General features: G+C 42.2%; 1 protein-coding gene across 2 annotated transcripts; it reads left to right on the plus strand.

Moving 5' to 3' along the window:
- Positions 1-3,354: 3,354 nt before the first annotated feature.
- LOC142369249 (GTPase IMAP family member 8-like) lies at positions 3,355-24,636 on the plus strand. 2 transcript variants are annotated; one of them, XM_075451567.1, is made up of 4 exons: positions 3,355-3,961; positions 4,526-4,624; positions 17,299-18,042; positions 22,585-24,636. In XM_075451567.1, the coding sequence occupies exons 2-4, from the start codon at positions 4,618-4,620 to the stop codon at positions 23,295-23,297; spliced, it is 1,464 nt and encodes a 487-aa protein (XP_075307682.1). In that variant the 5' UTR covers positions 3,355-3,961; positions 4,526-4,617; the 3' UTR covers positions 23,298-24,636. The 2 variants fall into 2 exon arrangements, with proteins under 2 accessions (XP_075307682.1, XP_075307683.1); XM_075451568.1 differs by having other exon boundaries at positions 22,588-24,636.
- Positions 24,637-24,757: the final 121 nt, after the last annotated feature.

The following is a 24,757-nucleotide window of genomic DNA, read 5'->3' on the forward strand; positions in this document are numbered from 1 at the left end:
CCTCCCTTGTCTTTCTGAGTTGAGAAGATTTAGAATATTTTTCTAGCTGAAACTGCCAAACTGGTGTAGTCTGGCAACATTAGAATCTTTAAACTGACTTCACCCATACATCACGCCTCGTGTCGCTACACAAGGAATGTTGGAACGGTGTAGAAGCATTCCTGGAAGGATGCAAGCTGGCGTTGGTGCAGCATGTGGTGCGGTGATGTTTCCAGTGAAGACGGGCATGTTATCTTTAAGTGTGGATAACCTGTTCATTTGTCCTTTGTGTAACAGAGTGGATCATTTTCATGATCTTCAGGACAGTGTGCATGTATCCGAGTTGACCCTTAAATTGTAATGTTTTCCACATGCAGGTGATGTGAATGTAATATGGTAAACTGTTCAGCTGTGCCTCTGTGCTTTAACAGGAGGGGCCACTCCAGTTATTTTTGCACTGCTACGTGTTTTTTTTTGTTTGTTTTGTTTTCTTCTCAGGGTTTTCCATCAGTCGCACATTGTCTTCACCAAGATTGGATGGCATAAAACATTGCTGCTGTGGGTTCAGTGTGCAGCATTATTCAGCTGCATATTTGTAAACTCTCTGCACAAATTTAATCTTTTATTTTGTCCACTAATTTACAGGTTATAGAACCCCACAGATAATGTGTCCAGGGCTGGTTGATTTCTCCAGGCTTTTTTTTTTTTAAACTTGATATGGAATATTACAATCTTCATAGTGAATGCTTGTCTGTTCATAGATATAATTCACAGTGAAAACCTGGAATACTGTCAGAAATGTTCAGGTTGTTTCTAAAGTTTGCATATGTAAAGCCAAACATCAAGTACAACGCAGGTAGTGTCCCCCTCAACCAAACTTTAACACTCTACAAGAATCCACTTAGAAAACATCTTTTTTCTCTTTAAAAGTGTTAGCAGGGTGCCTGAAATCATAAGATGTACTTCAACTCCAGATAAATCACTTGTAGTATCAACATAGTTTGGTTCCCACCGAGCAGCTTTAACATGCAACCATTTCTGCTTTTTCAAGCTGTGATGAATTGTGCGTCATGTACATACAACCTAAAGAAGTAATTTCCTGGGACAGACAATCTGTTTGAGCATTACAACCAGGGAGGAATAAAGATATGCTCCTGTTAATGTTTTACCAGACCTCTCACGTGGACTGTGTTGATCAGTATGTTATGAAAAAGCAACGGCACAATGTAAAGGAAACAGCTGTGAATGTTCATAAGCTCCATGAGCACACTAATATATTGTAAAGGGTAAGATGATTTATTTAGTTATTTATTTTTGGTATTGATATACAGCGTAAGTACCATCTCAGGCGGTCCGTGATGTGGCTTAGTTTTTAAAAGCAGTTTTAAACTGACCGCCATCTTTGCGTACAGCTTCTACAGTAGCCTATAATCCATCTTAATGAATAGGCCTACTGAAAATGATTTAAAGGGGATAGAGAATCAAAATCGTCTTTTTCCCGTTTTTGGTGTTAGTTCGGAGTCTCCCCGCTGTGGGGAGTACACACGAAGTGCCAGCCAGAACCTCTGTTTCAAGTACTCCCCTTTTTATATCCCCCTATCCGTTTTTGTGAAAAAGTGACGTCACTTTTTCAGAAATCCCCCCCCCCCCCCCCCCGCACCCAAATCCACAGCCACCCCGTTTCAGACACGCCCCTTCGGCGAGAAACAGGAACAGGTGAGCCTTCCAAGGCTGTGAAAGCGGACTACGATCGTTACATATTCTTCCCCCGGAAAGCAATGTTCGCGATCAATGGCTTTTATTTATTTTTAACAGCATCCCCAGTACATACAACCGCCGACTTTTCCTTTGCGCTGCGCATTTCACGGACTACAGTTTCACAAAGCTCCGTTCCGAGCAGCTCATGGTCAGTTCCGACAGGGACAGACCCAGACTTCTGTGTCTCGCTCCGGTGATCAGCTGCACCTCTCCAGGACTATGGAGCGAGCAGGTCGGATCACAGCTGACCCTTCTCACGCTGCACATGGACTATTTGCATGAGGCTTCGGTCCATTCGGACTAGAACCTCCCGTCACAAAAACAGTTTTTTCCCCTTGCAGTTGGACTTATGAACACTTCATAATCACCTCATAACCTGCCCCAGTCACTTTACCATCATTAAAATTGCACTAATGAAGCTGCACTGTTGTTGCTCTGTATATTGGATACTGTGTATTGTTGTACACACCTTGTACATTTTATATTCATATATTTTTATTCTTTATTTTTTATCCTATGTTACATGTTTGAACCTTACGCCGCAGCAAATTCCTAGTTAGTGAACACTGTTCACTAACAATGGCAATAAAACGAATTCTGATTCTTATGAGCTTTCTTTTCAGTCGGTGTCTGTTTTCAGTGAGAGAAAGGGCAGCCAATCAAGCAACGGCAACCTGCATTTCATAATGAGGTTGCCAGATAAGCTCTGAAACGACGGAAAAAGACGCATTCTAAACCCAGCATAGTAACAGCTGTTTCAGAGAGCCTTTTAGGGAGGTTCTGAGCCATTACAGACCCAACCAATTTTTTTTGGGCTACATATCACATCACAGAACAAGGATTAATGCCCCATTCAACCATTCTCTATCACCTTTAACAGATTTGGACCAGATGCAACAAATGTTTTTCCCTGTGTCAACATTTAGAGGGAGTGTCGGCTTTTATGACTCTCACAGGTAATTCATTACCTACACTGCCTCTAAAACAGGGTGCAGCACTCATAAGACAGTTTCAATGGTTCAATGTCTTTCCCTGGTCACTGTAACTTGATGAAGTGACTTGAATGAAAGTCGAGATACAATCCGATAGGTTCCAACATAAAAATCATGGCAGGTGAGTTGAGATGACTCATTGTTTCTTTTGCTGTGTAGGTTGAAAGACTAAAGGCCCATTTATGCCCTACGGAACCGGACGAAATTCGTCTGTCCGGTCCATACGTTGCTCCCGGAGCTTCTGTTTATGCCTCCGTCCGTATTGCGCACGTCCGTAAGAAATCCTCTAGAGGGCGGTATATATTGAGTCATTGTCGGCCGCGGGTTTGAGAAACATTGCGTCAATTGAGGAAGTTGCAGTCATACAAATGTATATACCCCCTGACCATCTCACAAATCCTCTCCTCCATTACCTGGCATTTTTAAATCTTAAAATTTTTTAATCTCCTACTCTTCGTTCTTCTTCTTCCTCCATAACTTCCGGAGCCAACACGCTCCTGACTCTCTACTGCCCCCACGAATTCCTCTGGTATTGCTCCGTTTCGCCCGGAGCTCACCGGATTGCTAAGCTCTTGACCTACGGACAAACTGACGGCCCATTTATGCCCTACGTTAACTACGGAAACGGACGCTTTCACCCGGTTCCGGGGGGCGTTTCATCCGTCAGTTTGTCCGTAGGTCAAGAGTTTAGCAATCCGGTGAGCTCCGGGCGAAACGGAGCAATACCAGAGGAATTCGTGGGGGCAGTAGAGAGTCAGGAGCGTGTTGGCTCCGGAAGTTATGGAGGAAGAAGAAGAACGAAGAGTAGGAGATTAAAACATTTTAAGATTTAAAAATGCCAGGTAATGGAGGAGAGGATTTGTGAGATGGTCAGGGGGTATATACATTTGTATGACTGCAACTTCCTCAATTGACGCCATGTTTCTCAAACCCGCGGCCGACAATGACTCAATATAATACCTCCCTCTAGAGGATTTCTTACGGACGTGCGCAATACGGACGGAGGCATAAACAGAAGCTCCGGGAGCAACGTATGGACCGGACAGACGAATTTCGTCCGGTTCCGTAGGGCATAAATGGGCCTTTAGGACTGCTTAAACATTCAGAAACTGAAAACTCTCGAGCACATAATATTAATCAGAGTGGTATGTCTGCAGAATTACATGAAAGGACAAATAGCGTTTTAGATCAAACGGATTTGGATCGACTGCGTATCAAAAAACAGGCTCGGGGTAACTTCCTGCATAATGTATAAGTCTAAATATGTTTTGTGAAATGTTTGTGTATGTGTATAAAAGAGATGTATTAACTGCAATCATGTTGTAAAAGCACATCATTGGTGGAATTGAATATTGGTTTTGTCTGTGGTGTGGCAGGCTGGGAACAGACATGGCGACCTAAATATAAACCCGGTAGCAACGAAAAAACCCAAAACAAAGTTAGCCAGAACTGTTATCAGATGTTTTGCTGTTAAGCATGAGAGCCTTAAGAATTTTGATACAGATAGAGAGATTGGAAACAGTCTGCTCGTTAACCGCGAGTGTGATTACAATGTTGAAAAGGTGGCAGCTGCAGGCACACACACACCTCTGATTTGTTTCTAATGTGTGTATAAAGCGTGACAAAGAAAGTTAAATACATTTTATTCTATGTTGAAAATGTTGTGACTGGTTAACACCTCGTGCAACATAGGAATTTCCCATCCACATTTAGAGGAAGTAGGTCTCGAGTTAAATTATTCTCAGAGGTTTGACATTGGCTCCGCCTTTAAAACTTTTTTTCTTTTTTTTTGCCAGTTAATGCAACTTGAGGAAGTGACTCGATTAAATCATAAGCTACAGTCAGAGCAGAGAAGTTACAACACATTGTCCCTCGGATCTCTAAAATCATGGCTGGTGAGTAGAGATGACTCATGTTTTTTTACGACGCTGAAGTTGGCATCCGATTCGCCAGCCTCCGATTCGCGCATTAAAGTGGTGGGCATAAAGGGCCATTTCACTGCATTTTTGGAATTCTGATCACCCTGAACTGGGTCCTGTATGGAAACTACATTACTTAGACAGCTCAAATCTGGATGGAATTATTCTAAAGAGGCTATAGATTCATTAAAACCTTGTTTGGGATTTGTGAAACCTTTTTCTGATTTGTGAAAATACAGAACAGGGCCATTTCACTGCATTTTTGGAATTCTGATCACCCTGAACTGGGTCCTGTATGGAAACTACATTACTTAGACAGCTCAAATCTGGATGGAATTATTCTAAAGAGGCTATAGATTCATTAAAACCTTGTTTGGGATTTGTGAAACCTTTTTCTGATTTGTGAAAATGCAGAATAGGGCCATTTCACTGCTTTTTTGGTATTCTGATCACCCTGAACTGGGTCCTGTATGGAAACTACATTACTTAGACTGCTCAAATCTGGATGGAATTATTCTAAAGAGGCTATAGATTCATTAAAACCTTGTTTGGGATTTGTGAAACCTTTTTCTGATTTGTGAAAATACAGAACAGGGCCATTTCACTGCTTTTTTGGTATTCTGATCACCCTGAACTGGGTCCTGTATGGAAACTACATTACTTAGACAGCTCAAATCTGGATGGAATTATTCTAAAGAGGCTATAGATTCATTAAAACCTTGTTTGGGATTTGTGAAACCTTTTTCTGATTTGTGAAAATGCAGAATAGGGCCATTTCACTGCTTTTTTGGTATTCTGATCACCCTGAACTGGGTCCTGTATGGAAACTACATTACTTAGACTGCTCAAATCTGGATGGAATTATTCTAAAGAGGCTATAGATTCATTAAAACCTTGTTTGGGATTTGTGAAACCTTTTTCTGATTTGTGAAAATGCAGAATAGGGCCATTTCACTGCTTTTTTGGTATTCTGATCACCCTGAACTGGGTCCTGTATGGAAACTACATTACTTAGACTGCTCAAATCTGGATGGAATTATTATAAAGAGGCTATAGATTCATTAAAACCTTGTTTGGGATTTGTGAAACCTTTTTCTGATTTGTGAAAATACAGAACAGGGCCATTTCACTGCTTTTTTGGTATTCTGATCACCCTGAACTGGGTCCTGTATGGAAACTACATTACTTAGACAGCTCAAATCTGGATGGAATTATTCTAAAGAGGCTATAGATTCATTAAAACCTTGTTTGGGATTTGTGAAACCTTTTTCTGATTTGTGAAAATGCAGAATAGGGCCATTTCACTGCTTTTTTGGTATTCTGATCACCCTGAACTGGGTCCTGTATGGAAACTACATTACTTAGACTGCTCAAATCTGGATGGAATTATTCTAAAGAGGCTATAGATTCATTAAAACCTTGTTTGGGATTTGTGAAACCTTTTTCTGATTTGTGAAAATGCAGAATAGGGCCATTTCACTGCTTTTTTGGTATTCTGATCACCCTGAACTGGGTCCTGTATGGAAACTACATTACTTAGACTGCTCAAATCTGGATGGAATTATTCTAAAGAGGCTATAGATTCATTAAAACCTTGTTTGGGATTTGTGAAACCTTTTTCTGATTTGTGAAAATACAGAACAGGGCCATTTCACTGCTTTTTTGGTATTCTGATCACCCTGAACTGGGTCCTGTATGGAAACTACATAGAGCTTGAAAGTTCCGCCCCCTTTTTTGCTTCTTCTTCCTACTTCCGTCGTCCCCATGGGACCTCATGCCTGGATCTATTGACATGGGCAGGATGATGTCTTCTGTTCCCAGTCATTATATGCCTTTTTACAGTACAAGCATGATGTTCTGGGGTTCAATATGCATGAGTTCATGCAAAAACATTGGCGATTTGTCGTAGGAGTGCCTGGTTAAACGTTGTAAAAAAAAGTTAGGGTAAAAAGACTACATTGCGTCGCATATGCTACGTCACTGATCCCACCATCTTCGCTGGCTGGCATGGACGAAGCCAGACATATCACCACCAGCATAGCAGAAGCTCTCCACGTGCCCCGACTGGTAGTGGTTCTCTCCTCGGCTCACAAGTTTTCGTTCGCCCTCGAAAAACTGAGTGAAACTGGCCAACGACAGCGCCATTCTTCCACTCCTCCGCGCGCCCAAACGTGATGACGTTTATTTTCCGTGCCAAACGCTACATGCTGTAGTTCGAGAAATGCTCAGAAAAATAACTTAACAATGAAGCACTTATGCCCGCTAAACTGTTACGCTACTGGTATGAAAAAATATTAAAAAATGTCCTACACAACATATGTGAAATGCAAGACTCAATTCCATCAAGCGCAAAAAATAGTTTTATTCCGTCATGGCTCCGTCATTGACTTGAATTGCAAATTATTACACTTCCGTGGTCCCGAGGGGAGGAAGTTGGATGACGTCAAGGAGGCGGGACTTTCAAGCTCTATTACTTAGACAGCTCAAATCTGGATGGAATTATTCTAAAGAGGCTATAGATTCATTAAAACCTTGTTTGGGATTTGTGAAACCTTTTTCTGATTTGTGAAAATGCAGAATAGGGCCATTTCACTGCTTTTTTGGTATTCTGATCACCCTGAACTGGGTCCTGTATGGAAACTACATTACTTAGACTGCTCAAATCTGGATGGAATTATTCTAAAGAAGCTATAGATTCATTAAAACCTTGTTTGGGATTTGTGAAACCTTTTTCTGATTTGTGAAAATGCAGAATAGGGCCATTTCACTGCTTTTTTGGAATTCTGATCACCCTGAACTGGGTCCTGTATGGAAACTACATTACTTAGACTGCTCAAATCTGGATGGAATTATTCCAAAGAGGCTATAGATTCATTAAAACCTTGTTTGGGATTTGTGAAACCTTTTTCTGATTTGTGAAAATGCAGAATAGGGCCATTTCACTGCTTTTTTGGTATTCTGATCACCCTGAACTGGATCCTGTATGGAAACTACATTACTTAGACTGCTCAAATCTGGATATAATTATTCTAAAGAGGGTACAGAGTCTTTAAAACACATTTTATTATTTGTGAAAACTTTATTTGGTCATTGAAAATTCAAAAAGTTCCTCTGAGCTTTCTTTCCTCTTTTCATTTGGACCATCCAAAACCAGAACCTGTATGAAAAATGATTAAATATGGGTTTAATCATTGATCACATGATATAAATGATATCAAACACACTTTAGAATTTGTGAAACCTTTCTTTGTCCCAAAATTCACAGAAGTCCTCGCCTCTCCATGTTCATTTTAATTTCCATGAGGATCTCCTGTCTTTCACTACATAGGAAAAAGAAAAAGTTCATGCATTTTACGTCACTAACTACTTACAAGAGTCTTCTTCACTTGTTGACTTCATTATCATGTTCTTTTATCTAGAAACAATGACTTCTCTCACCTTTCTTCCATCTGCCCGTGGTCAACCTCTGCCACCGATTCAATCCGTTTCATTTTTCTGACTACTTCCAGAGCCTTTATTCAAGATTCAAGAGGGTTTATTGTCATTCCAGCCATATACACAGTATACAGTGCAATGAAATAACGTTTCTCAAGAAGTTTTTCAGTGCAACAAACAGCAACAATAAAGAACAGCTGGGACAACAGAGGTGATCAGATCAGTCTCTGAGCGTTGAGGAGTCGTATGGCCTGGGGGAAGAAGCTGTTTTGTAGTCTGGTGGTGACAGACCGTATGCTGCGGTACCTTCTGCCAGATGGGAGGGGTGAGAAAAGTCTATGTGAGGGGTGGGTGGGGTCTTTAAGAATCCTGGTTGACTTGCGGATGCAGCGTGTGGTGTAGATGTCTGAGACGGAGGGGAGAGTGGCTCCAATGATCTTTTCAGCCGTCCTCACCACACGCTGAAGGTTTTTGCGGTCCAGTTGGGTGCAGTTACCGAACCAGGCGGTGATGCAGCTACCCAGGAGGCTCTCTATGGTCCCTCTGTAGAAGGTGGTGAGAATGGTGGGAGGGAGGTGGGCTCTCTTCAGCCTTCTCAGGAAGTGGAGATGCTGCTGAGCTTTCTTGTCCACATTCAGAGACAGGTTGTTGGCTTTGCACCAGGTGATCAGCTTTTCCACCTCCTCCCTGTATGATGACTCGTCGTTCTTTTCGATGAGACCCACCACGGTCGTATCGTCAGCGAACTTGATTATGTGGTTCGATTCGTGTAGTGCTGTGCAGTCGTGGGTTAGGAGTGTGAACAGCAGTGGACTGAGCACGCAGCCTTGAGGTGCCCCTGTGCTCAGTGTGGTGGTGCTGGAGGTGTTGTTTCTAGGGTTGTGCCGATGGACGATATCATCGTCATTTATGACCCACCATCACGATGGATGGTAACCATCGTGATGCCACGCCCACTTTTTTTTTTTTTAAACCGAAACACAATGGCTATGGCATTTACCTTTTTTTTTTTTTTTTTTTTTTTTTTTACTGCAAAAGCTTTAAAATAATTTTTCATGCACTTCACTATAGGCCTATGATATCACAGCAGAACACCAAAAGGAAAGAATAATAAAAATATAAGCGCAAGAAAAATAATAAAACAAACAAACATAAAGCATGACTTACCTGTACCGAAACGCGCTAAACTGTAATAACTTAAAATGTTAAGAGGGCGGACACGGGTGCAGCCTATTCCAACATATTTACACATCAATGTTTCTGGCCAAAAAAACCAGCGTCGGCTAAGCTGCGGACTGGGGTGACCACACTGCCGGCGGGGCTGAAAACTCTTTCCGAAGGCGTGCTGGTAGCGCATAAGCAGAGACACTTTCTAGCGATTTTTGCCATCAAAGGAAACCTGCTCTGGTTACTTTCTCTGGTTACTTCCCATAGTTTGGGAAAGTTTCCAAATGCCTAAATGCACTGAGTTGCGGCCATGCGATCAGCTGTTTGTGTTAACGAGCGGAGCAACTGAACAGCCGGATAGTGACATTCTGGCACGGGCCATTCAAACGCAATGGAAGGATGTTTTTTTTTTTTTTTTCCTCTTACAGCTAAAGCCTGGGAAGTCTGTGTAGAATCATCACCATGTAGCTTACATACTACCGTTTTATTATTATTATTTTATCATAATTGTATTCTTATTATTTGATCATAAGTCGTAACCCCCCCCAAACCCCCCCCCCCCCCCCCCCCCCCCCCGACGACGACGACAACGATATCATCGTCCATCACGATGTTTCACTGTAAACATCGTCTTCTGCCAATTAAGAAGACATCGCCCAACCCTAGTTGTTTCCGATCCGGACTGACTGGGGTGTCTCCGTAAGAAAGTCCAGGATCCAGTTGCAGAGGGTAGTGTTCAGGCCAAGCAAGCTCAGCTTCCTAATCAGGTGCTGTGGGATGATAGTGTTGAATGCTGAACTGAAGTCTATGAACAGCATTCTGACGTAAGTGTCTTTTTTGTCCAGGTGGGTGAGTGCTAGGTGGAGGGTGGTGTTGATGGCGTCGTCGGTGGAGCGGTTGGCTCGGTACGCGAACTGCAGGGGGTCTAGGGTGGGAGGCAGATGGTTCTTGATGTGCTTCAGGATCAGCCTCTCAAAGCACTTCATGATTGTAGGGGTGAGTGCGATGGGGCGGTGATCATTGAGGCATGACACAGGGAACTTCTTGGGCACAGGGACGATGGTGGTGGTTTTGAAGCACGATGGGACGATGGCACTGCTCAGGGAGATGTTGAAGATGTCCGTGAAGACATCTGCCAGTTGGTCTGCACATCCCCTGAGCACACTCCCGGGAATGTTGTCTGGGCCAGCAGCCTTACGTGGGTTGACTCTGTGCAGAGTCTTTCTCACTTCAGCTGTGGTCAGGCATAGCACTTGTTCGCCAGGAGGGGGGGGGGTGTTCTTCCTTGCCACCACATCATTCTCTGCATCAAAACGACTGTAGAACACGTTCAGCGCATCGGGCAGGGAGGCATCACTGTCACAGGCCGGTGTTGTTGTCCTGAAGTTAGTGATGGCTTGGATTCCCTGCCACAGCTGCCGTGTGTCTCCACTGTCTCTGAAGTGGCCGTGGATTTTCTGGGCATGCGCTCGCTTTGCATCCCTGATAGCCTGGGCCAGTGTTGCCCGCGCTCTGCTCAGGGTCTCCTTTTCTCCTGTTCTGAATGCTGTGTCTCTGGCTCTCAGCAGTGCACGCACCTCAGCAGTCATCCATGGCTTCTGGTTAGAGCGCGTGGTGATGGATTTGATGACCGTGACGTCATCAGTGCACTTACTGATGAAACCAGTGACTGAAGCCGTGTACTCCTCTAGGTCAGTGGAGCCGTTGGTGGTTGCTGCTTCCCTAAACATTTGCCAGTCAGTGCACTCAAAACAGTCCTGGAGGGTAGAGATGGCTCCTTCCGGCCAGGTCTTTACCTGTTTGTTGACTGGTCTGGAGCGTCTGACCAGCGGTCTGTATGCTGGGATCAGCTTGACGGAGATGTGGTCAGAATATCCCAGGTGGGGGCGGGGCTCGGCACGATATGCACCGGGTATGGTGGTGTAAACAAGATCCAGCGTGTTCGCTCCTCTCGTTGCAAAATCCACATGTTGGTAGAATTTTGGAAGCACTGTTTTTAGATTAGCATGATTGAAGTCTCCGGCGACAATAAGCAGTCCTTCTGGATGTTTGTTTTGGAGATCACTCATGGCCCCGTACAGTGCGGTTAGCGCTTCCTTAGCGTTAGCGCTGGGAGGAATGTACACAGCTACAATGTGCAGAGAGGATATCTCTCTCGGTAAGTAGAATGGTCTACATCTCACGACCGCGTATTCCACCAGCGATGAACAGGACTTGGAGACTAGGACAGAGTTGTTGCACCAGTCCGTGTTGATGTAAACACACAGTCCCCCGCCTCGTGTCTTACCGCACAGCGGGTCTCTGTCGGCTCGATGCGAGACTAGTCCGTCTAGCTGAGTAGCCGCCTCCGGGACGCGGTCGCTGAGCCATGTTTCTGTGAAAAGATACACACAGCAGTCCCTAGTGTCCCGTTGAGTAGTCCGTTGTAGTTTGATGTAGTCCAGTTTATTTTCAAGTGAGCGGACGTTAGAGAGCAGGATGGACGGGAGAGCCGGTCGGCTAGCATTAGCCATCAGCCTAGCACGGACACCGGCTCTCTTGCCCCTCTTCCGTCTTCTCTCACACCGCTTTCGGCGCCTCCTCACCCGGCCCTTGTCTTCAGGCGAGCTCAGGAATTTGCGAAGCAGGCTGGTAGACTGTAGCGCGTCCTTTGTCTCCGTTGGTAACGCCGTTGGGCAGTGTTTAAGTCCCATAAGTAGACTCCGTTGGTAGACTTTTTGTGATACTGCGTCTGAGTGTTGCAGTTTAGCGGCCTCTTGAGGGCAGTTTGTAGATTTCAGACACATAACTTAACGATATAAATACAATAATACACTAAAATTACACTTTTTTACACAGTTTTTCCTCTCGAGGGGTCGCTGCGAAAACGATCGCGCCGCCGCTTTACGTGGTGGTACCATTTTGGTCTGTTAGAGTTCACCCTATACCAGACAATTTGTGAATGTAAGGTTGAAATACATTTACTTAATCAAGATTTGTCTTTCTGGAATGTTGAAGATGTCCTTTGGGTTAAACTATTTCTTGGTGGAGCCAGAGTAGGATATAAGGCTGCCAGTTGTACCACGTGAGAGAGTTGGTCCTGTTACTACGAATGCTGCTAGGACCACAGTGCTCCTGGTCCGCAGTATGTGTCCATGTTAAAGTGTATGATTTATTGTTGCCTGCATCAGACATCCCATAGTCCAACCATTAATATGCCCTATTCTGTATTGGATGCTTTGATGAAATCTGCATCACACATTTATTGCTGTCATCTCATTAATCTTTCCACTAACATGTGCTATCATTTCAGACCCTGCTTGTCTTCTCCTGCTCCCATCATAGTCATCTTACCTCCCATCTGAGTGCAGACAGGACCTTCTTCATCCCTTTATTAACACTATCTTAGATACTGTACCACAACTTCCTAATTATATCGTCTATCAAACCCGTAGTATTTTGCCATTATGTGTTATGTGCACTGATGAATTGGATATTAAACATTACATTTTGCTGTTAGAGTTCACCCTATACCAGACAATTTGTGAATGTAAGGTTGAAATACATTTACTTAATCAAGATTTGTCTTTCTGGAATGTTGAAGATGTCTTTTGGGTTAAACTATTTCTTCATATCTTCAAGTGGTTGCCAGTGAGAAATAAACTTCTTGTTAAGTTGTTGTAATATAGATAGAACAGTGTGTAGTTTGGTCAGTTAAAAATGTGTAGTGTTGTTGTGGCTCCAGAGTAGAGTAAAATAAATTACAATGGGAAAATGGGCTACTGTAATGAAGGTAATCTTCATTACTGACTTTTGGTCTTTGAGGTCACATGAGTAGTATTTTTAATAATGTGGCATAAATAAATTGTCAAATGTTTTATTGAATGTGTATATTAACAACAAGTGGGTGTGCAAGTCCTGTGTTGCCCTCAGCGGGGAGTGAGGGGGGACCAGGCCTGTAAAGGGAAACATCCAGTCAGTTAGTAGCCTGAAATGCTCTGTGATAAGGATACATGTAGCTAAAGGGTGTGATAAACTGTGAGGTGACTATGCTGTTTGGAATTGTGAATTCTGAAATTTGTGTGTAAAGTCATTCACCTATGTCTCTTCTCCAGGGTGCTCGGTCAAAAGAGTCCCTACATTCAGTCTGCAGCGTTTGAAGGTTCCGGGTCGTACCATGTGCTGATTAGTGTAGGGGGGAGTGCACCAGAATCAGTTAGGGGAAGTCTTTGGTAGATTTGGTACTTTTGTTTAGACATGCTAGGAATTGATTGATTTTATAATAGAGGGTAAATGTATTTTAAGGTTTTTGTGTGTTGTTGTTATGGGGATGTGTAATGGGAGGAGCAGAATCCCCCAGGGGTTTGGTTGGTGGAGCCAGAGTAGGATAAGGCTGCCAGTTGTACCAGTGAGAGAGTTGGTCCTGTTGCTACTAATGCTGCTAGGACCACAGTGCTCCTGGTCCGCAGTATGTGTCCATGTTAAAGTGTATGATTGATGTAAATGTTGGTGAATAAAACACCCGGTTGGTTCATCACTACCTCTGCCTCAAGCCTCCTACCTTGCGTATCCAGCTGCTACATGGCCATCCTAACAGATACATATGTCCATGTACAGTATTCTAAATCATTTAAGCACAACCTGATGATTACTGTTGGTCTTAACCACCCATTATTTTACATTAAATATGTCAAATAAAATAAATTTTTATTTTCTTGACGTGTCTTGTAAAATGGCAACTGGAAACAAACTTTAGCCAAATAGACAGTTTTTAATCTCATTATTACAATGGCAGGTTATCACATTCACAAATAGGCTAAAGGGCTGCAAGGCAAAGACAATGTTGAACAGTTGTTTTACAGACATCTAAGATAGTGTTAATAAAGGGATGAAGAAGGTCCTGTCTGCACTCAGATGGGAGGTAAGATGACTATGATGGGAGCAGGAGAAGACAAGCAGGGTCTGAAATGATGGCACATGTTAGTGGAAAGATTAATGAGATGACAGCAATAAATGTGTGATGCAGATTTCATCAAAGCATCCGATACAGAATAGGGCATATTAATGGTTGGACTATGGGATGTCTGATGCAGGCAACAATAAAGGCTCTGGAAGTAGTCAGAAAAATGAAACGGATTGAATCGGTGGCAGAGGTTGACCACGGGCAGATGGAAGAAAGGTGAGAGAAGTCATTGTTTCTAGATAAAAGAACGTGATAATAAAGTCAACAAGTGAAGAAGACTCTTGTAAGTAGTTAGTGATGTAAAATGCATGAACTTTTTCTTTTTCCTATGTAGTGAAAGACAGGAGATCCTCATGGAAATTAAAATGAACATGGAGAGGTGAGGACTTCTGTGAATTTTGGGACAAAGAAAGGTTTCACAAATTCTAAAGTGTGTTTGATATAATTTATATCATGTGATCAATGATTAAACCCATATTTAATCATTTTTCATACAGGTTCTGGTTTTGGATGGTCCAAATGAAAAGAAGAAAGAAAGCTCAGAGGAACTTTTTGAATTTTCAATGACCAAATAAAGTTTTCACAAATAATAAAATGTGTTTCAAAGACTCTGTACCCTCTTTAGAATAATTATATCCAGATTTGAGCAGTCTAAGTAATGTAGTTTCCATACAGGATCCAGTTCAGGGTGATCAGAATTCCAAAAAAGCAGTGAAATGGCCCTATTCTGCATTTTCACAAATCAGAAAAAGGTTTCACAAATCCCAAACAAGGTTTTAATGAATCTATAGCCTCTTTATAATAATTCCATCCAGATTTGAGCAGTCTAAGTAATGTAGTTTCCATACAGGACCCAGTTCAGGGTGATCAGAATTCCAAAAATGCAGTGAAATGGCCCTGTTCTGTATTTTCACAAATCAGAAAAAGGTTTCACAAATCCCAAACAAGGTTTTAATGAATCTATAGCCTCTTTAGAATAATTATATCAAGATTTGAGCTGTCTAAGTAATGTAGTTTCCATACAGCACCCAGTTCAGGGTGATCAGAATTCCAAAAAAGCAGTGAAATGGCCCTATTCTGCATTTTCACAAATCAGAAAAAGGTTTCACAAATCCCAAACAAGGTTTTAATGAATCTATAGCCTCTTTATAATAATTCCATCCAGATTTGAGCAGTCTAAGTAATGTAGTTTCCATACAGGACCCAGTTCAGGGTGATCAGAATTCCAAAAATGCAGTGAAATGGCCCTGTTCTGTATTTTCACAAATCAGAAAAAGGTTTCACAAATCCCAAACAAGGTTTTAATGAATCTATAGCCTCTTTAGAATAATTCCATCCAGGTTTGAGCAGTCTAAGTAATGTAGTTTCCATACAGGACCCAGTTCAGGGTGATCAGAATACCAAAAAAGCAGTGAAATGGCCCTGTTCTGTATTTTCACAAATCAGAAAAAGGTTTCACAAATCCCAAACAAGATTTTAATGAATCTACAACCTCTTTAGAATAATTCCATCCAGATTTGAGCAGTGTAACTTTTGTAGTTTCCATACAGGACCTTGTTTTGGTCGATCAAAATGCAAAAAAAGCAGTGAAATGGCCCTTTATGCCCACCCCTTTAATTCGCGAATCGGAGGCTGTTTTCGTATATAAGATGAACAACAGAGCAGTATGTCAGCTGAGCTGCATTGATAACACAAGTGCAATTTATAGATCAAACACATTGCTGTAACTTCCTGCATAATGTATCTGTTTGAATTTTTTTAATGAAATGTTTATACTGACTGGATCTGTGAAAAATACTATGCACACTGTACTAAAATCTGTAAAAACCCCGCAAACAAAGAAACAAAACGTTTTGACCCAACTTAGTGAAGACTTGAAGGGCAGTTAGAGGCTGACAGGCTACAAGGAAAAACTGTAGTTACAGACAATTAACCACAAATTTTTAGGTTAGCATGCGAGCCTCAACATCATTACACAAATAAGAGAACATACTGCAGGCTATTCAGGTCTACTGAACAACACATTCATATATCTCACCTTTAAGCTTGGATGTGTCAGCTTCACTAACTCTCTAAACACATTTTCACTGACAGCGTTCCGGAAACTTGCACAACTTGTGATGGTGAAATGACACGTAAAGTATAGTAGCTTCATCATACAACGTTTTTCTGCTTTTTCTGAGTAGAATGAATAGATCAGTGCATGTCATTTGCAATTTTCATTTGATTTCTGGAATCACGGAGGGTGACTGAAATTTTTTTTTTCTGCGTAGGTTAAAGAGTCTGGAATTAATGCACAAATACTGTTTTGATGGTACTTAAATTAACTTCCTGTTCTCACAGACATGGTTTTAAAAAAAACTTGCAGCAGCAACAAAAGCGGAACCTGTGGTCTTTAAAAAAAAAAATTCAGTTTAAAGTTAAAATGTGTAATATTTCACGTTGTCTATTAACAAATTTGAGTCTTATCATTCACAAGTATTACCTCAATCGTTATTAATTACCTCCATCACAAAAGTGCAGTGTTCTTATATTCTTTATATTCAGCATGCGAATGAACATAACAGTGTTACACCCCAATGAATGTCTCCATGTCGCTCCGCCATTTTAAAACTACGGGATTTGTAGAAGGACATGTCATCAGCTTCGCCCTTTCCGTATCGAAATGTGGAAATGGAAAGGGCGAAGCTGATGACATGTCCTTCTACAAATCCCGTAGTTTTAAAATGGCGGAGCGACATGGAGACATTCATTGGGGTGTAACACTGTTATGTACATTCGCATGCTGAATATAAAGAATATAAGAACACTGCACTTTTGTGATGGAGATAATTAATTACGATTGAGGTAATACTTGTGAATGATAAGACTCAAATTTGTTAATAGACAACGTGAAATATTACACATTATAGCTTTAACTATGAAAGTCAGTTGATTCAGCGACAGTTATATGGTAGTTTATGTTCCCGTAGTTTTATAAAACAACCATTACTGATTAATATGTGGAATATATATGTATATATATATAACAGACTTAATTGAAGATGTACAACAACAATTAGTTACATGCAATCATTAATCTGAAATCATTACTGTCTTCTTGCAGCAGACCTAAGGATCGTTCTACTTGGGAAAACTGGAGTTGGGAAAAGCAGCCTGGCTGAAACCATACTTGGAGAGAAAGTGTTTGAGATAAATGACACTGCAATCTCTGGAACAAGTAAATGTCAGAGTGCAACCAGAGAGGTTAATGGAAGAAACATCACATTGATCGACACTCCTGGATTCTTTGACAATCGCAAAAATATAGAGGACCTGAAACCTGAGACAGCAAAGTGCATCACCGAGTGTCCTCATGCTTTTCTCATTTTACTTAAAGTGGAGAAATTTACGGAGCACGAGAAAGAGGTTGTCTCTAAAATAAAACAAACTTTTTCTGAGGAAGCTTTCAAATATGCTGTGGTCGTCTTCACTCACGGTGATCAGCTCGACGAAGGGATGACGATTAAAGAGTTTGTGAGAGGAAATAAGGATCTGTGTGATCTCCTGGATAAATGTGGAGGCCGCTGCCATGTGGTTGACAACAAACACTGGAAGAACAACCAGCATGAAAAATACAGAAACAACCAGATCCAGGTGGGGAAGCTGCTCAATACAATAACAGAGATGGTGAAGACCAACAATGGAGGTTTCTACACCAATGAGGCGCTACAAGCAGAGAACAGACTAATTCAAGAGGAGGAAAGATGCATTCAGTCATCATTAGGACATGTGTCACAGGAAGACATTAAGAGTCAGGCAAAGAAAAATGTCACAAATCTTTCCACTTTGATTTCTAAAGTCATGGCGGGTGAGTAGAGATAATGAATATTTTTCTGTAGCTTGAATGACTGAAAACATGAAGTGCTAAAATGTCTTCAATTAAAAACTTTCAAAGACATAAAATGCACAACACCAATATGTCAGCTGAGCTGCACTGATAACACAAATACAATTAGTAGATCAAACAGATTCATGTTGATGATGTATGAAATACAAGATTGATGGAACTTCTTGAATAATGTTTCTGTTTTATGAAATGTTAATGTTAAAGGCTATTCAGATCTGCTAAAGGACACATGCACATAATCTCACCATTAAGCTTGCATGGAACAAATATCAACTTAACTAACTCTCATATAGCAGATCGATTCCTTATATACCATGGAATTTTTTTATGATTTTAAAATAATTTTAGGCCCCTGGATAGTCCTGATTAGGCCCAATAAACTATCACCACATTTGACTCGAATTTGGCAAACTGGAACGACAGGTGCGTGACGTCGCGAGTGCCAGCTGCTGGAACAATCACCAGTAGTTCTAGTAGCGAAGCCAGCAGTTTGCCAGACCTGGACAGCTTCTTCACGGCAAATTTCTATGTGTGCCGCGGGACGTCGCTTGGAAATATAAAACGTTGGGTTCAGTGCAGTTTTTATTGCGAGTAGATGTACGAAGTGCGTGTGTTGCCCTCAGCACCAGCAGCTCACACCACCGGGGACAGAGGAAGCAGAGAGACCTGCGGTCGGAACTTGTGTCTGTGTCTCCCTGTCTGCCTGCCTCCTCTCCGGCTGATTAATCAGCCGGAGCCATCCCGCCGTGTTCAGCTCCCTGCGGTGTGGACAGGAATCCACCTGGCGGAGAGCGGACACACTCTCCGCCAGGTGGAGAGTGGAAATCAGCCGGCAGAGCGATCATCAAGATGATGATCGCTGATTTCAGGGCAACCATCCCGCGGTGTGTCCGCTCTCCGCCAGGTGGATTCTCCCTGAGTGTCCGCACCGCAGGGAGCTGAACACGGCGGGATGGCTCCGGCTGATTTCACCAGAGAGGAGGCAGGCGGACAGGGAGACACAGACACAAGACCGCGGGTCTCTCTGCTTCCTCTGTCCCCGGTGCTGTGAGCTGCTGACACACGCACCCACAGCACTTCGTACATCGACTCGCAATAAAAACTGCACTGAACCCAACGTTTTATTGCCTTCACCACTCAACAAGCATACTACAATAGCGGCAGCCAGGAAAACCCATGGCACATGTGACGTCGCACGGAAGCCCCGCCCCCAGTCTGGAATTCCAGGAAGGATTTCCAAGCGGCAAATTCAAAATCGCAAATTTCATGCGTTTATGAAATGTTTTGGTGTAGAGTCCAATTATCATTATTGTTCCTCTGTGTATGTATTATCATTATGTATTGGGTGTAGTGTCAGCTTTCTGTAGGCCTTTAAGGCTATTCAGATCTGCTAAAGGACACATGCACAATTCTCACCATTAAGCTTGCATGGAACAAATATCAACTTAACTAACTCTCTAAACACATTATTACTGATAATGTACTGTAAACTCACACAACGCGTATGCTAGCAGGAAATGAGTGGTTCCACCCATGACTTTCTGGTTACCGTAAATCCTCTAATATAGGCCGGGGCCTTTATTCACTCACGTGCATCTTGGTCCCGGCCATTATTGGAAGGAGGCCAGAATTAGAGACAGGCCTCTATTTCTATTTGAGCAAAACAGACTACCAGTGGAATGAATAAAAACGAGATTTTGTGTCTATTTGAACCTATAAAATAGACAAATACCGGCAATTCAGGCTAAATTCCAGTGTAGTACCGGTAATATGGTAACAGAAACGTAGCAAACATACCGGTACCAGTAGACTGCGGTCAAGTGAGCCGCCACTCGTTCATCCGCGGCTCACTTGACCGCAGTTACCAGTAGTGCATTGTCACTTAACCATGGTGATAATTAGGCTACCGGTATTTCATCTCTCCCCGTAATCTCCTCATCACTCGCTCCAGTCTCTACAACAAGTTCATTATTGTACAGTTCTTCTTCGTCCTCCTCATGTTCTGCTGCCTGTCTGTTCTCTTCCTCGCGCAGACGGGCAGCAGCGCAGGGCTGTAAAAAACGATATCGTAGTTTGGCCGTTATTGCAAGTCACAGTGGACAGGCTCACTCACGATCGTGATCGCATTCGAATGCGATAGTGATAGAAGTGAATGCTAATTTCAACATACCATATAGCCTACTTGTTTATTTTTTATTTTACTTAATTTTGCTTTAACTTTGTTGTTACCGGTAATCTGACTGTAAAGCGCATTGAGCTGCAAGTCTTGTATGTTACGATCACAAGTACCGGTATAATGTTGAGGCTGCCCAGAGAAATCGTTGGTTCTAATTATAGACCCGGCCTGTATAAGAGTCCGGCCAGTATTTACCTCCTCCGACAGCGAGATCGGCCAATATTAGAATCCCGGCCAGTAATGGAATACAGGCCAATATTAGAGGATTTACGGTAGTCAGGTTCATTCAAGGAATTAAATCTAACTTTCAAAACTCTTACATGAAGATCACATTTCTATAAATAAATGTTAGTCACAGACACTCATTTAAATACCTGTAACATTTTAAATTTCTCCATCATTTTTGCTCACCTATAAAAACAGAAACACAAGCACACCAGCACGATGTGACTGTACACTGCAGGCTTTTGGGGTCTGCTGTACAACACATGTACGTCTTCAAGACCCCTAAAATGTCCAAACTGTCCTACTTGAACATTACAATTAATATTGTGAGCACAGGAAATACTCCGGGACCACCATACCCACAAAAAGAAGACGATCAGTGGGGTTACATGGCACTGAAAGGATCGGATAATTGGCTAAATTACAATAAGATTGAGTCATTAAGTGCATGTAGACCAGAGCATGTGAACGGAGCGGAGCGCAGCGCAATTCCCGCTCAGGAGGATGTTCGCTCATTCGCTCCCCGCTCAAAGTTGCGCCAGGACGCTCCGCTCAAAACTCGCTCCGCGCTCACCTTAATTTTCCTGCTGCTCAGGTGAAATCGCTCCACGCTCGCTCAAATTTTCAGGAGAAGGAATTTTCTGACATTTTTACTTCATGTAATTATGACAGGGCCCTGGGACACACGGCGTTTGATTTAATGATGTGACCGGTGTATTGTCTTATTTAACTGGCTGTTAAATTATCGCCACTGTAACGGTGGCTCTGACGTACAAAAAATAATGTTTAGAAAATGTTGGGCGCTAGGTAGGGTTAGAACTAGCACCTGAGCAGTCAGCTTAATTCAGACAATCAGAAAGGGGAATATGTCTTCACGGTACCTGACCTGTTCCGAGCGTTCCCGTGTCCCAAAACTCCAGACGAAATACACAATCCACGCTCGATAGCATTTGTAGGCCCTACAGTTCGGGCGTTTCCCTGTTTATTGTTCGCACTCTCTCTGCAACTTATGCTAGCTCCGCCACACATAGAACACACCGTTGCGCCCTCGACTTGAATTGCTCACTTCCTCATTTACTACGGGTGACAAGGCCCGCGTGGCTGCTTGTCCCCAGCTGTGAACGTAACATCTCGCTCCATTCATGTTGCCCCGCGTTTCCTTTTTAATTATTAATTTATTACACTAGACTACATTAAATCAAAAATGTTATTTTACAAATTTTATAATCCGCCATTTTTATTTGACGTTGTGAGCGCATCGGAGCGAACTGGAGCGGAGCGAAATCCTCGCTCCGGATTTTGAACTGAAAACCGCTCTCCACTCTGACCATATTTCACCGCTCCGCTCCACCGTCCGCTCCACGCTCCGCTCCGTTCACATGCTCTGATGTAGACACCTTAATCTGACAAGAAATTGGATCGGCTTACTCGCGATCGGATTAAGACCCCGAGATAACTCGGTTGAAAGTCAAATTAAACGTGTTTGCAGACGGGTGAAGCACGTGGTGAATTAGACGATATTACTGTTGTAGTAGCCGTCAGAAAGAAAAACATGCGCCGTTGTGCATTACGTTTGTGCATTAAGCAGCTCATCACAAATTAAATGTAGAGGGACGTAGCTTCATCTTGCTCTTCATTCGCCATTTTCTCAAATGCCTGAGGTTGTTGGTGGTGGTGAAGCGGTCAACCGGAAGTGGCTCTATTAGCAATAGTTGAAATGGGTACAGCGCCACCTATCGTATCGGAGTATGACATGCTTTGTGCCTCTGATCCGATTCATTCACCGCCATATATCCAAGGATAATTACCCTTGCTCAAATCATTCTTATTGTAATTTAGCCAATAATCCAATCCTTTCAGTGCCATGTAACCCCACTGAGTGATGGTTTACAAAATAGAAGAGCAACAATCAGAGTGAAGCAAGAAAAGATTTGGAATCGTGGAGGGTGACGTGAAAGAAATCTTTCTGTGTGGGTTCAAAAAGCTTCTTCATCTGCTCAAATACTGCTCTGATGATATGCAAGTGGACATGTGTGTGTATGTGTGTATAATGTATTTAATTGAAGATGCAATAATGTGAAATCATTACTGTCTTCTTGCAGCAGACCTAAGGATCGTTCTACTTGGGAAAACTGGAGTTGGGAAAAGCAGCCTGGCTGAAGCCATATTTGGAGAGAAAGTGTTTGAGATAAATCACACTGTAAACTCTGAAACAAGTAAATGTCAGAGTGCAAGTAGAGAGGTTAATGGAAGAAACATCACATTGATCGAGACTCCTAGATTCTTTGACAATCGCAGGAATGAAAAGGACCTGAAACCTGAGATAGCAAAGTGCATCACTGAGTGCTCCCCTGGCCCTCATGCTTTTCTCATTATACTTAAAGTGGAGAAATTTACAGAGCACGAGAAAGAGGTTGTCTCTGAAATAAAACAAACTTTTTCTGAGGAAGCTTTCAAATATGCTGTGGTCGTCTTCACTCACGGTGATCAGCTCCCTGAAGGGATGACGATTAAAGAGTTTGTGAGAGGAAATGAGGATCTGCGTGATCTCCTGAAGAAATGTGGAGGCCGCTGCCATGTGGTTGACAACAAATACTGGAAGAACAACCAGCAGCATGAATACAGAAACAACCAGATCCAGGTGGGAAATCTGCTCAGCACAATAACAGAGATGGTGAAGACAAACAGTGGAGGTTTCTACACCAATGAGATGCTACAAGCAGTGAACAGACGCATTCAGTCACAGGAAGACAATGGGCCTCATGCAAGAACATTTTCGTATTTCTATTCTAAATTTATCTCACTTTTTTCGTAAGGTCTCGTACGAACACGCTACGTCAGATTCAACAAGCGCGCTTAACTTCGGAAAAAGTGTGTAAACGACCTGTGTAAATGATGAATCCCACCTGTGCGTATTTAAGGGGCACGTGCACGAGGATAGTACATTTGCATACTCCACGCCCAAAATGATACCATATAAGGCTGTGCTTCCTCTCTCCTGTGCCAGGAAAAGTTGAGTGTTGAGTCATGAGAATGAAACAGTGTCAGCAGTGGAATTACGGGACCTGCTAAAGCCAAGATATGGGAAGCAATTAGGAGTGCTGTTAATACCATGTCACCTGTAGTTCGTAATGTCACCTAAATAAAAAAGCTGGAGGAACTGCAGCATCAGGTGTGGTAGCTGGTATAGCAGCAGGAGCTGTTACTATTGGAGGAGCAGCAGCTGGAGGTTATATTGGGTATTATGAAGCTGATAAATCACACTCGGCTGTAGAAGCGGTAATGAACACAGCTAAGGCTGTTGGTAATCTTGCTGCAGAGCCGATTAAAAAAGTGTTAAATATAAAGAAAAGCAAAGCTCGGAGGACAGTAAGGCTCTGTTAAACTAGGCTGCGGCTGAGCTTTTATTAAGCTTATTAGACGAAGGAACATTTTAAGTTTACATGAAGACTAAGAAATACATGTCATACTTTAACTACTGGAAACCTAAACAATACATCTATTCATTTATTTGTCTTTTATCCCGCTTTCACACCTAAATGAACTTTAACTGGATATTTTTCCCCTTAAAAGATCTTGTTTTTGGCCTGATAATCAGAGCATTTCCTATTTTACTTTCTGTCTTCATTTTATTCTGCGCTGATTTGGAATTGGGATGGGAGTGTTACAATACATTTTTAAATTCTCTTTTAGCAAATTTGTTCAATCTAAATATGGAAGTTGAGGGAATCTGAACACAGTTTTCTTTGCCAGGTGTGGTTTTGTACAGATTCGTTGATAAGTTGATTTCTGTAGTTGACTCTTTTGTGTGCAGGTGTCATTGTTTTTGTCACTTATTTTATGCATTATACAAAGACTGATAAAGGTCACTGGAACAGAGCGTCGGCTGTTTAAAGGGAATGTTGCTTTAAGGTTTAACAATGATATTTTTCTAATATGAAACATGTATACTGCTGTTCAAACACTGCTCTTTACGCATGTAATGTTAATCATGAATAAAAAAAACCTCCTGTATTGTTGGTTTCTTTTTATCTTAATCATTTACACACACACACAAAATCGGTCTTTTGACTTGATTTAAGTGCAGGTTGCCTTTTAGGTTTAAGCAGAATATTTGACAGTTTTATTTCCAATGAAGTCCTCACTCATAAGACATCCCAACGTTTCCATGTTTGATTGTAATGTGGAGTGTGGTCAGAGTGAGCAGCCACAAATACTCAGTCAGATATGAGTTGTTGCAGATCAGCAGGAACAGCTGAGAACAGGATGAGAGGA

Source organism: Odontesthes bonariensis, chromosome 19 (assembly GCF_027942865.1).
Source record: "Odontesthes bonariensis isolate fOdoBon6 chromosome 19, fOdoBon6.hap1, whole genome shotgun sequence".
Taxonomy (NCBI): domain Eukaryota; kingdom Metazoa; phylum Chordata; class Actinopteri; order Atheriniformes; family Atherinopsidae; genus Odontesthes; species Odontesthes bonariensis.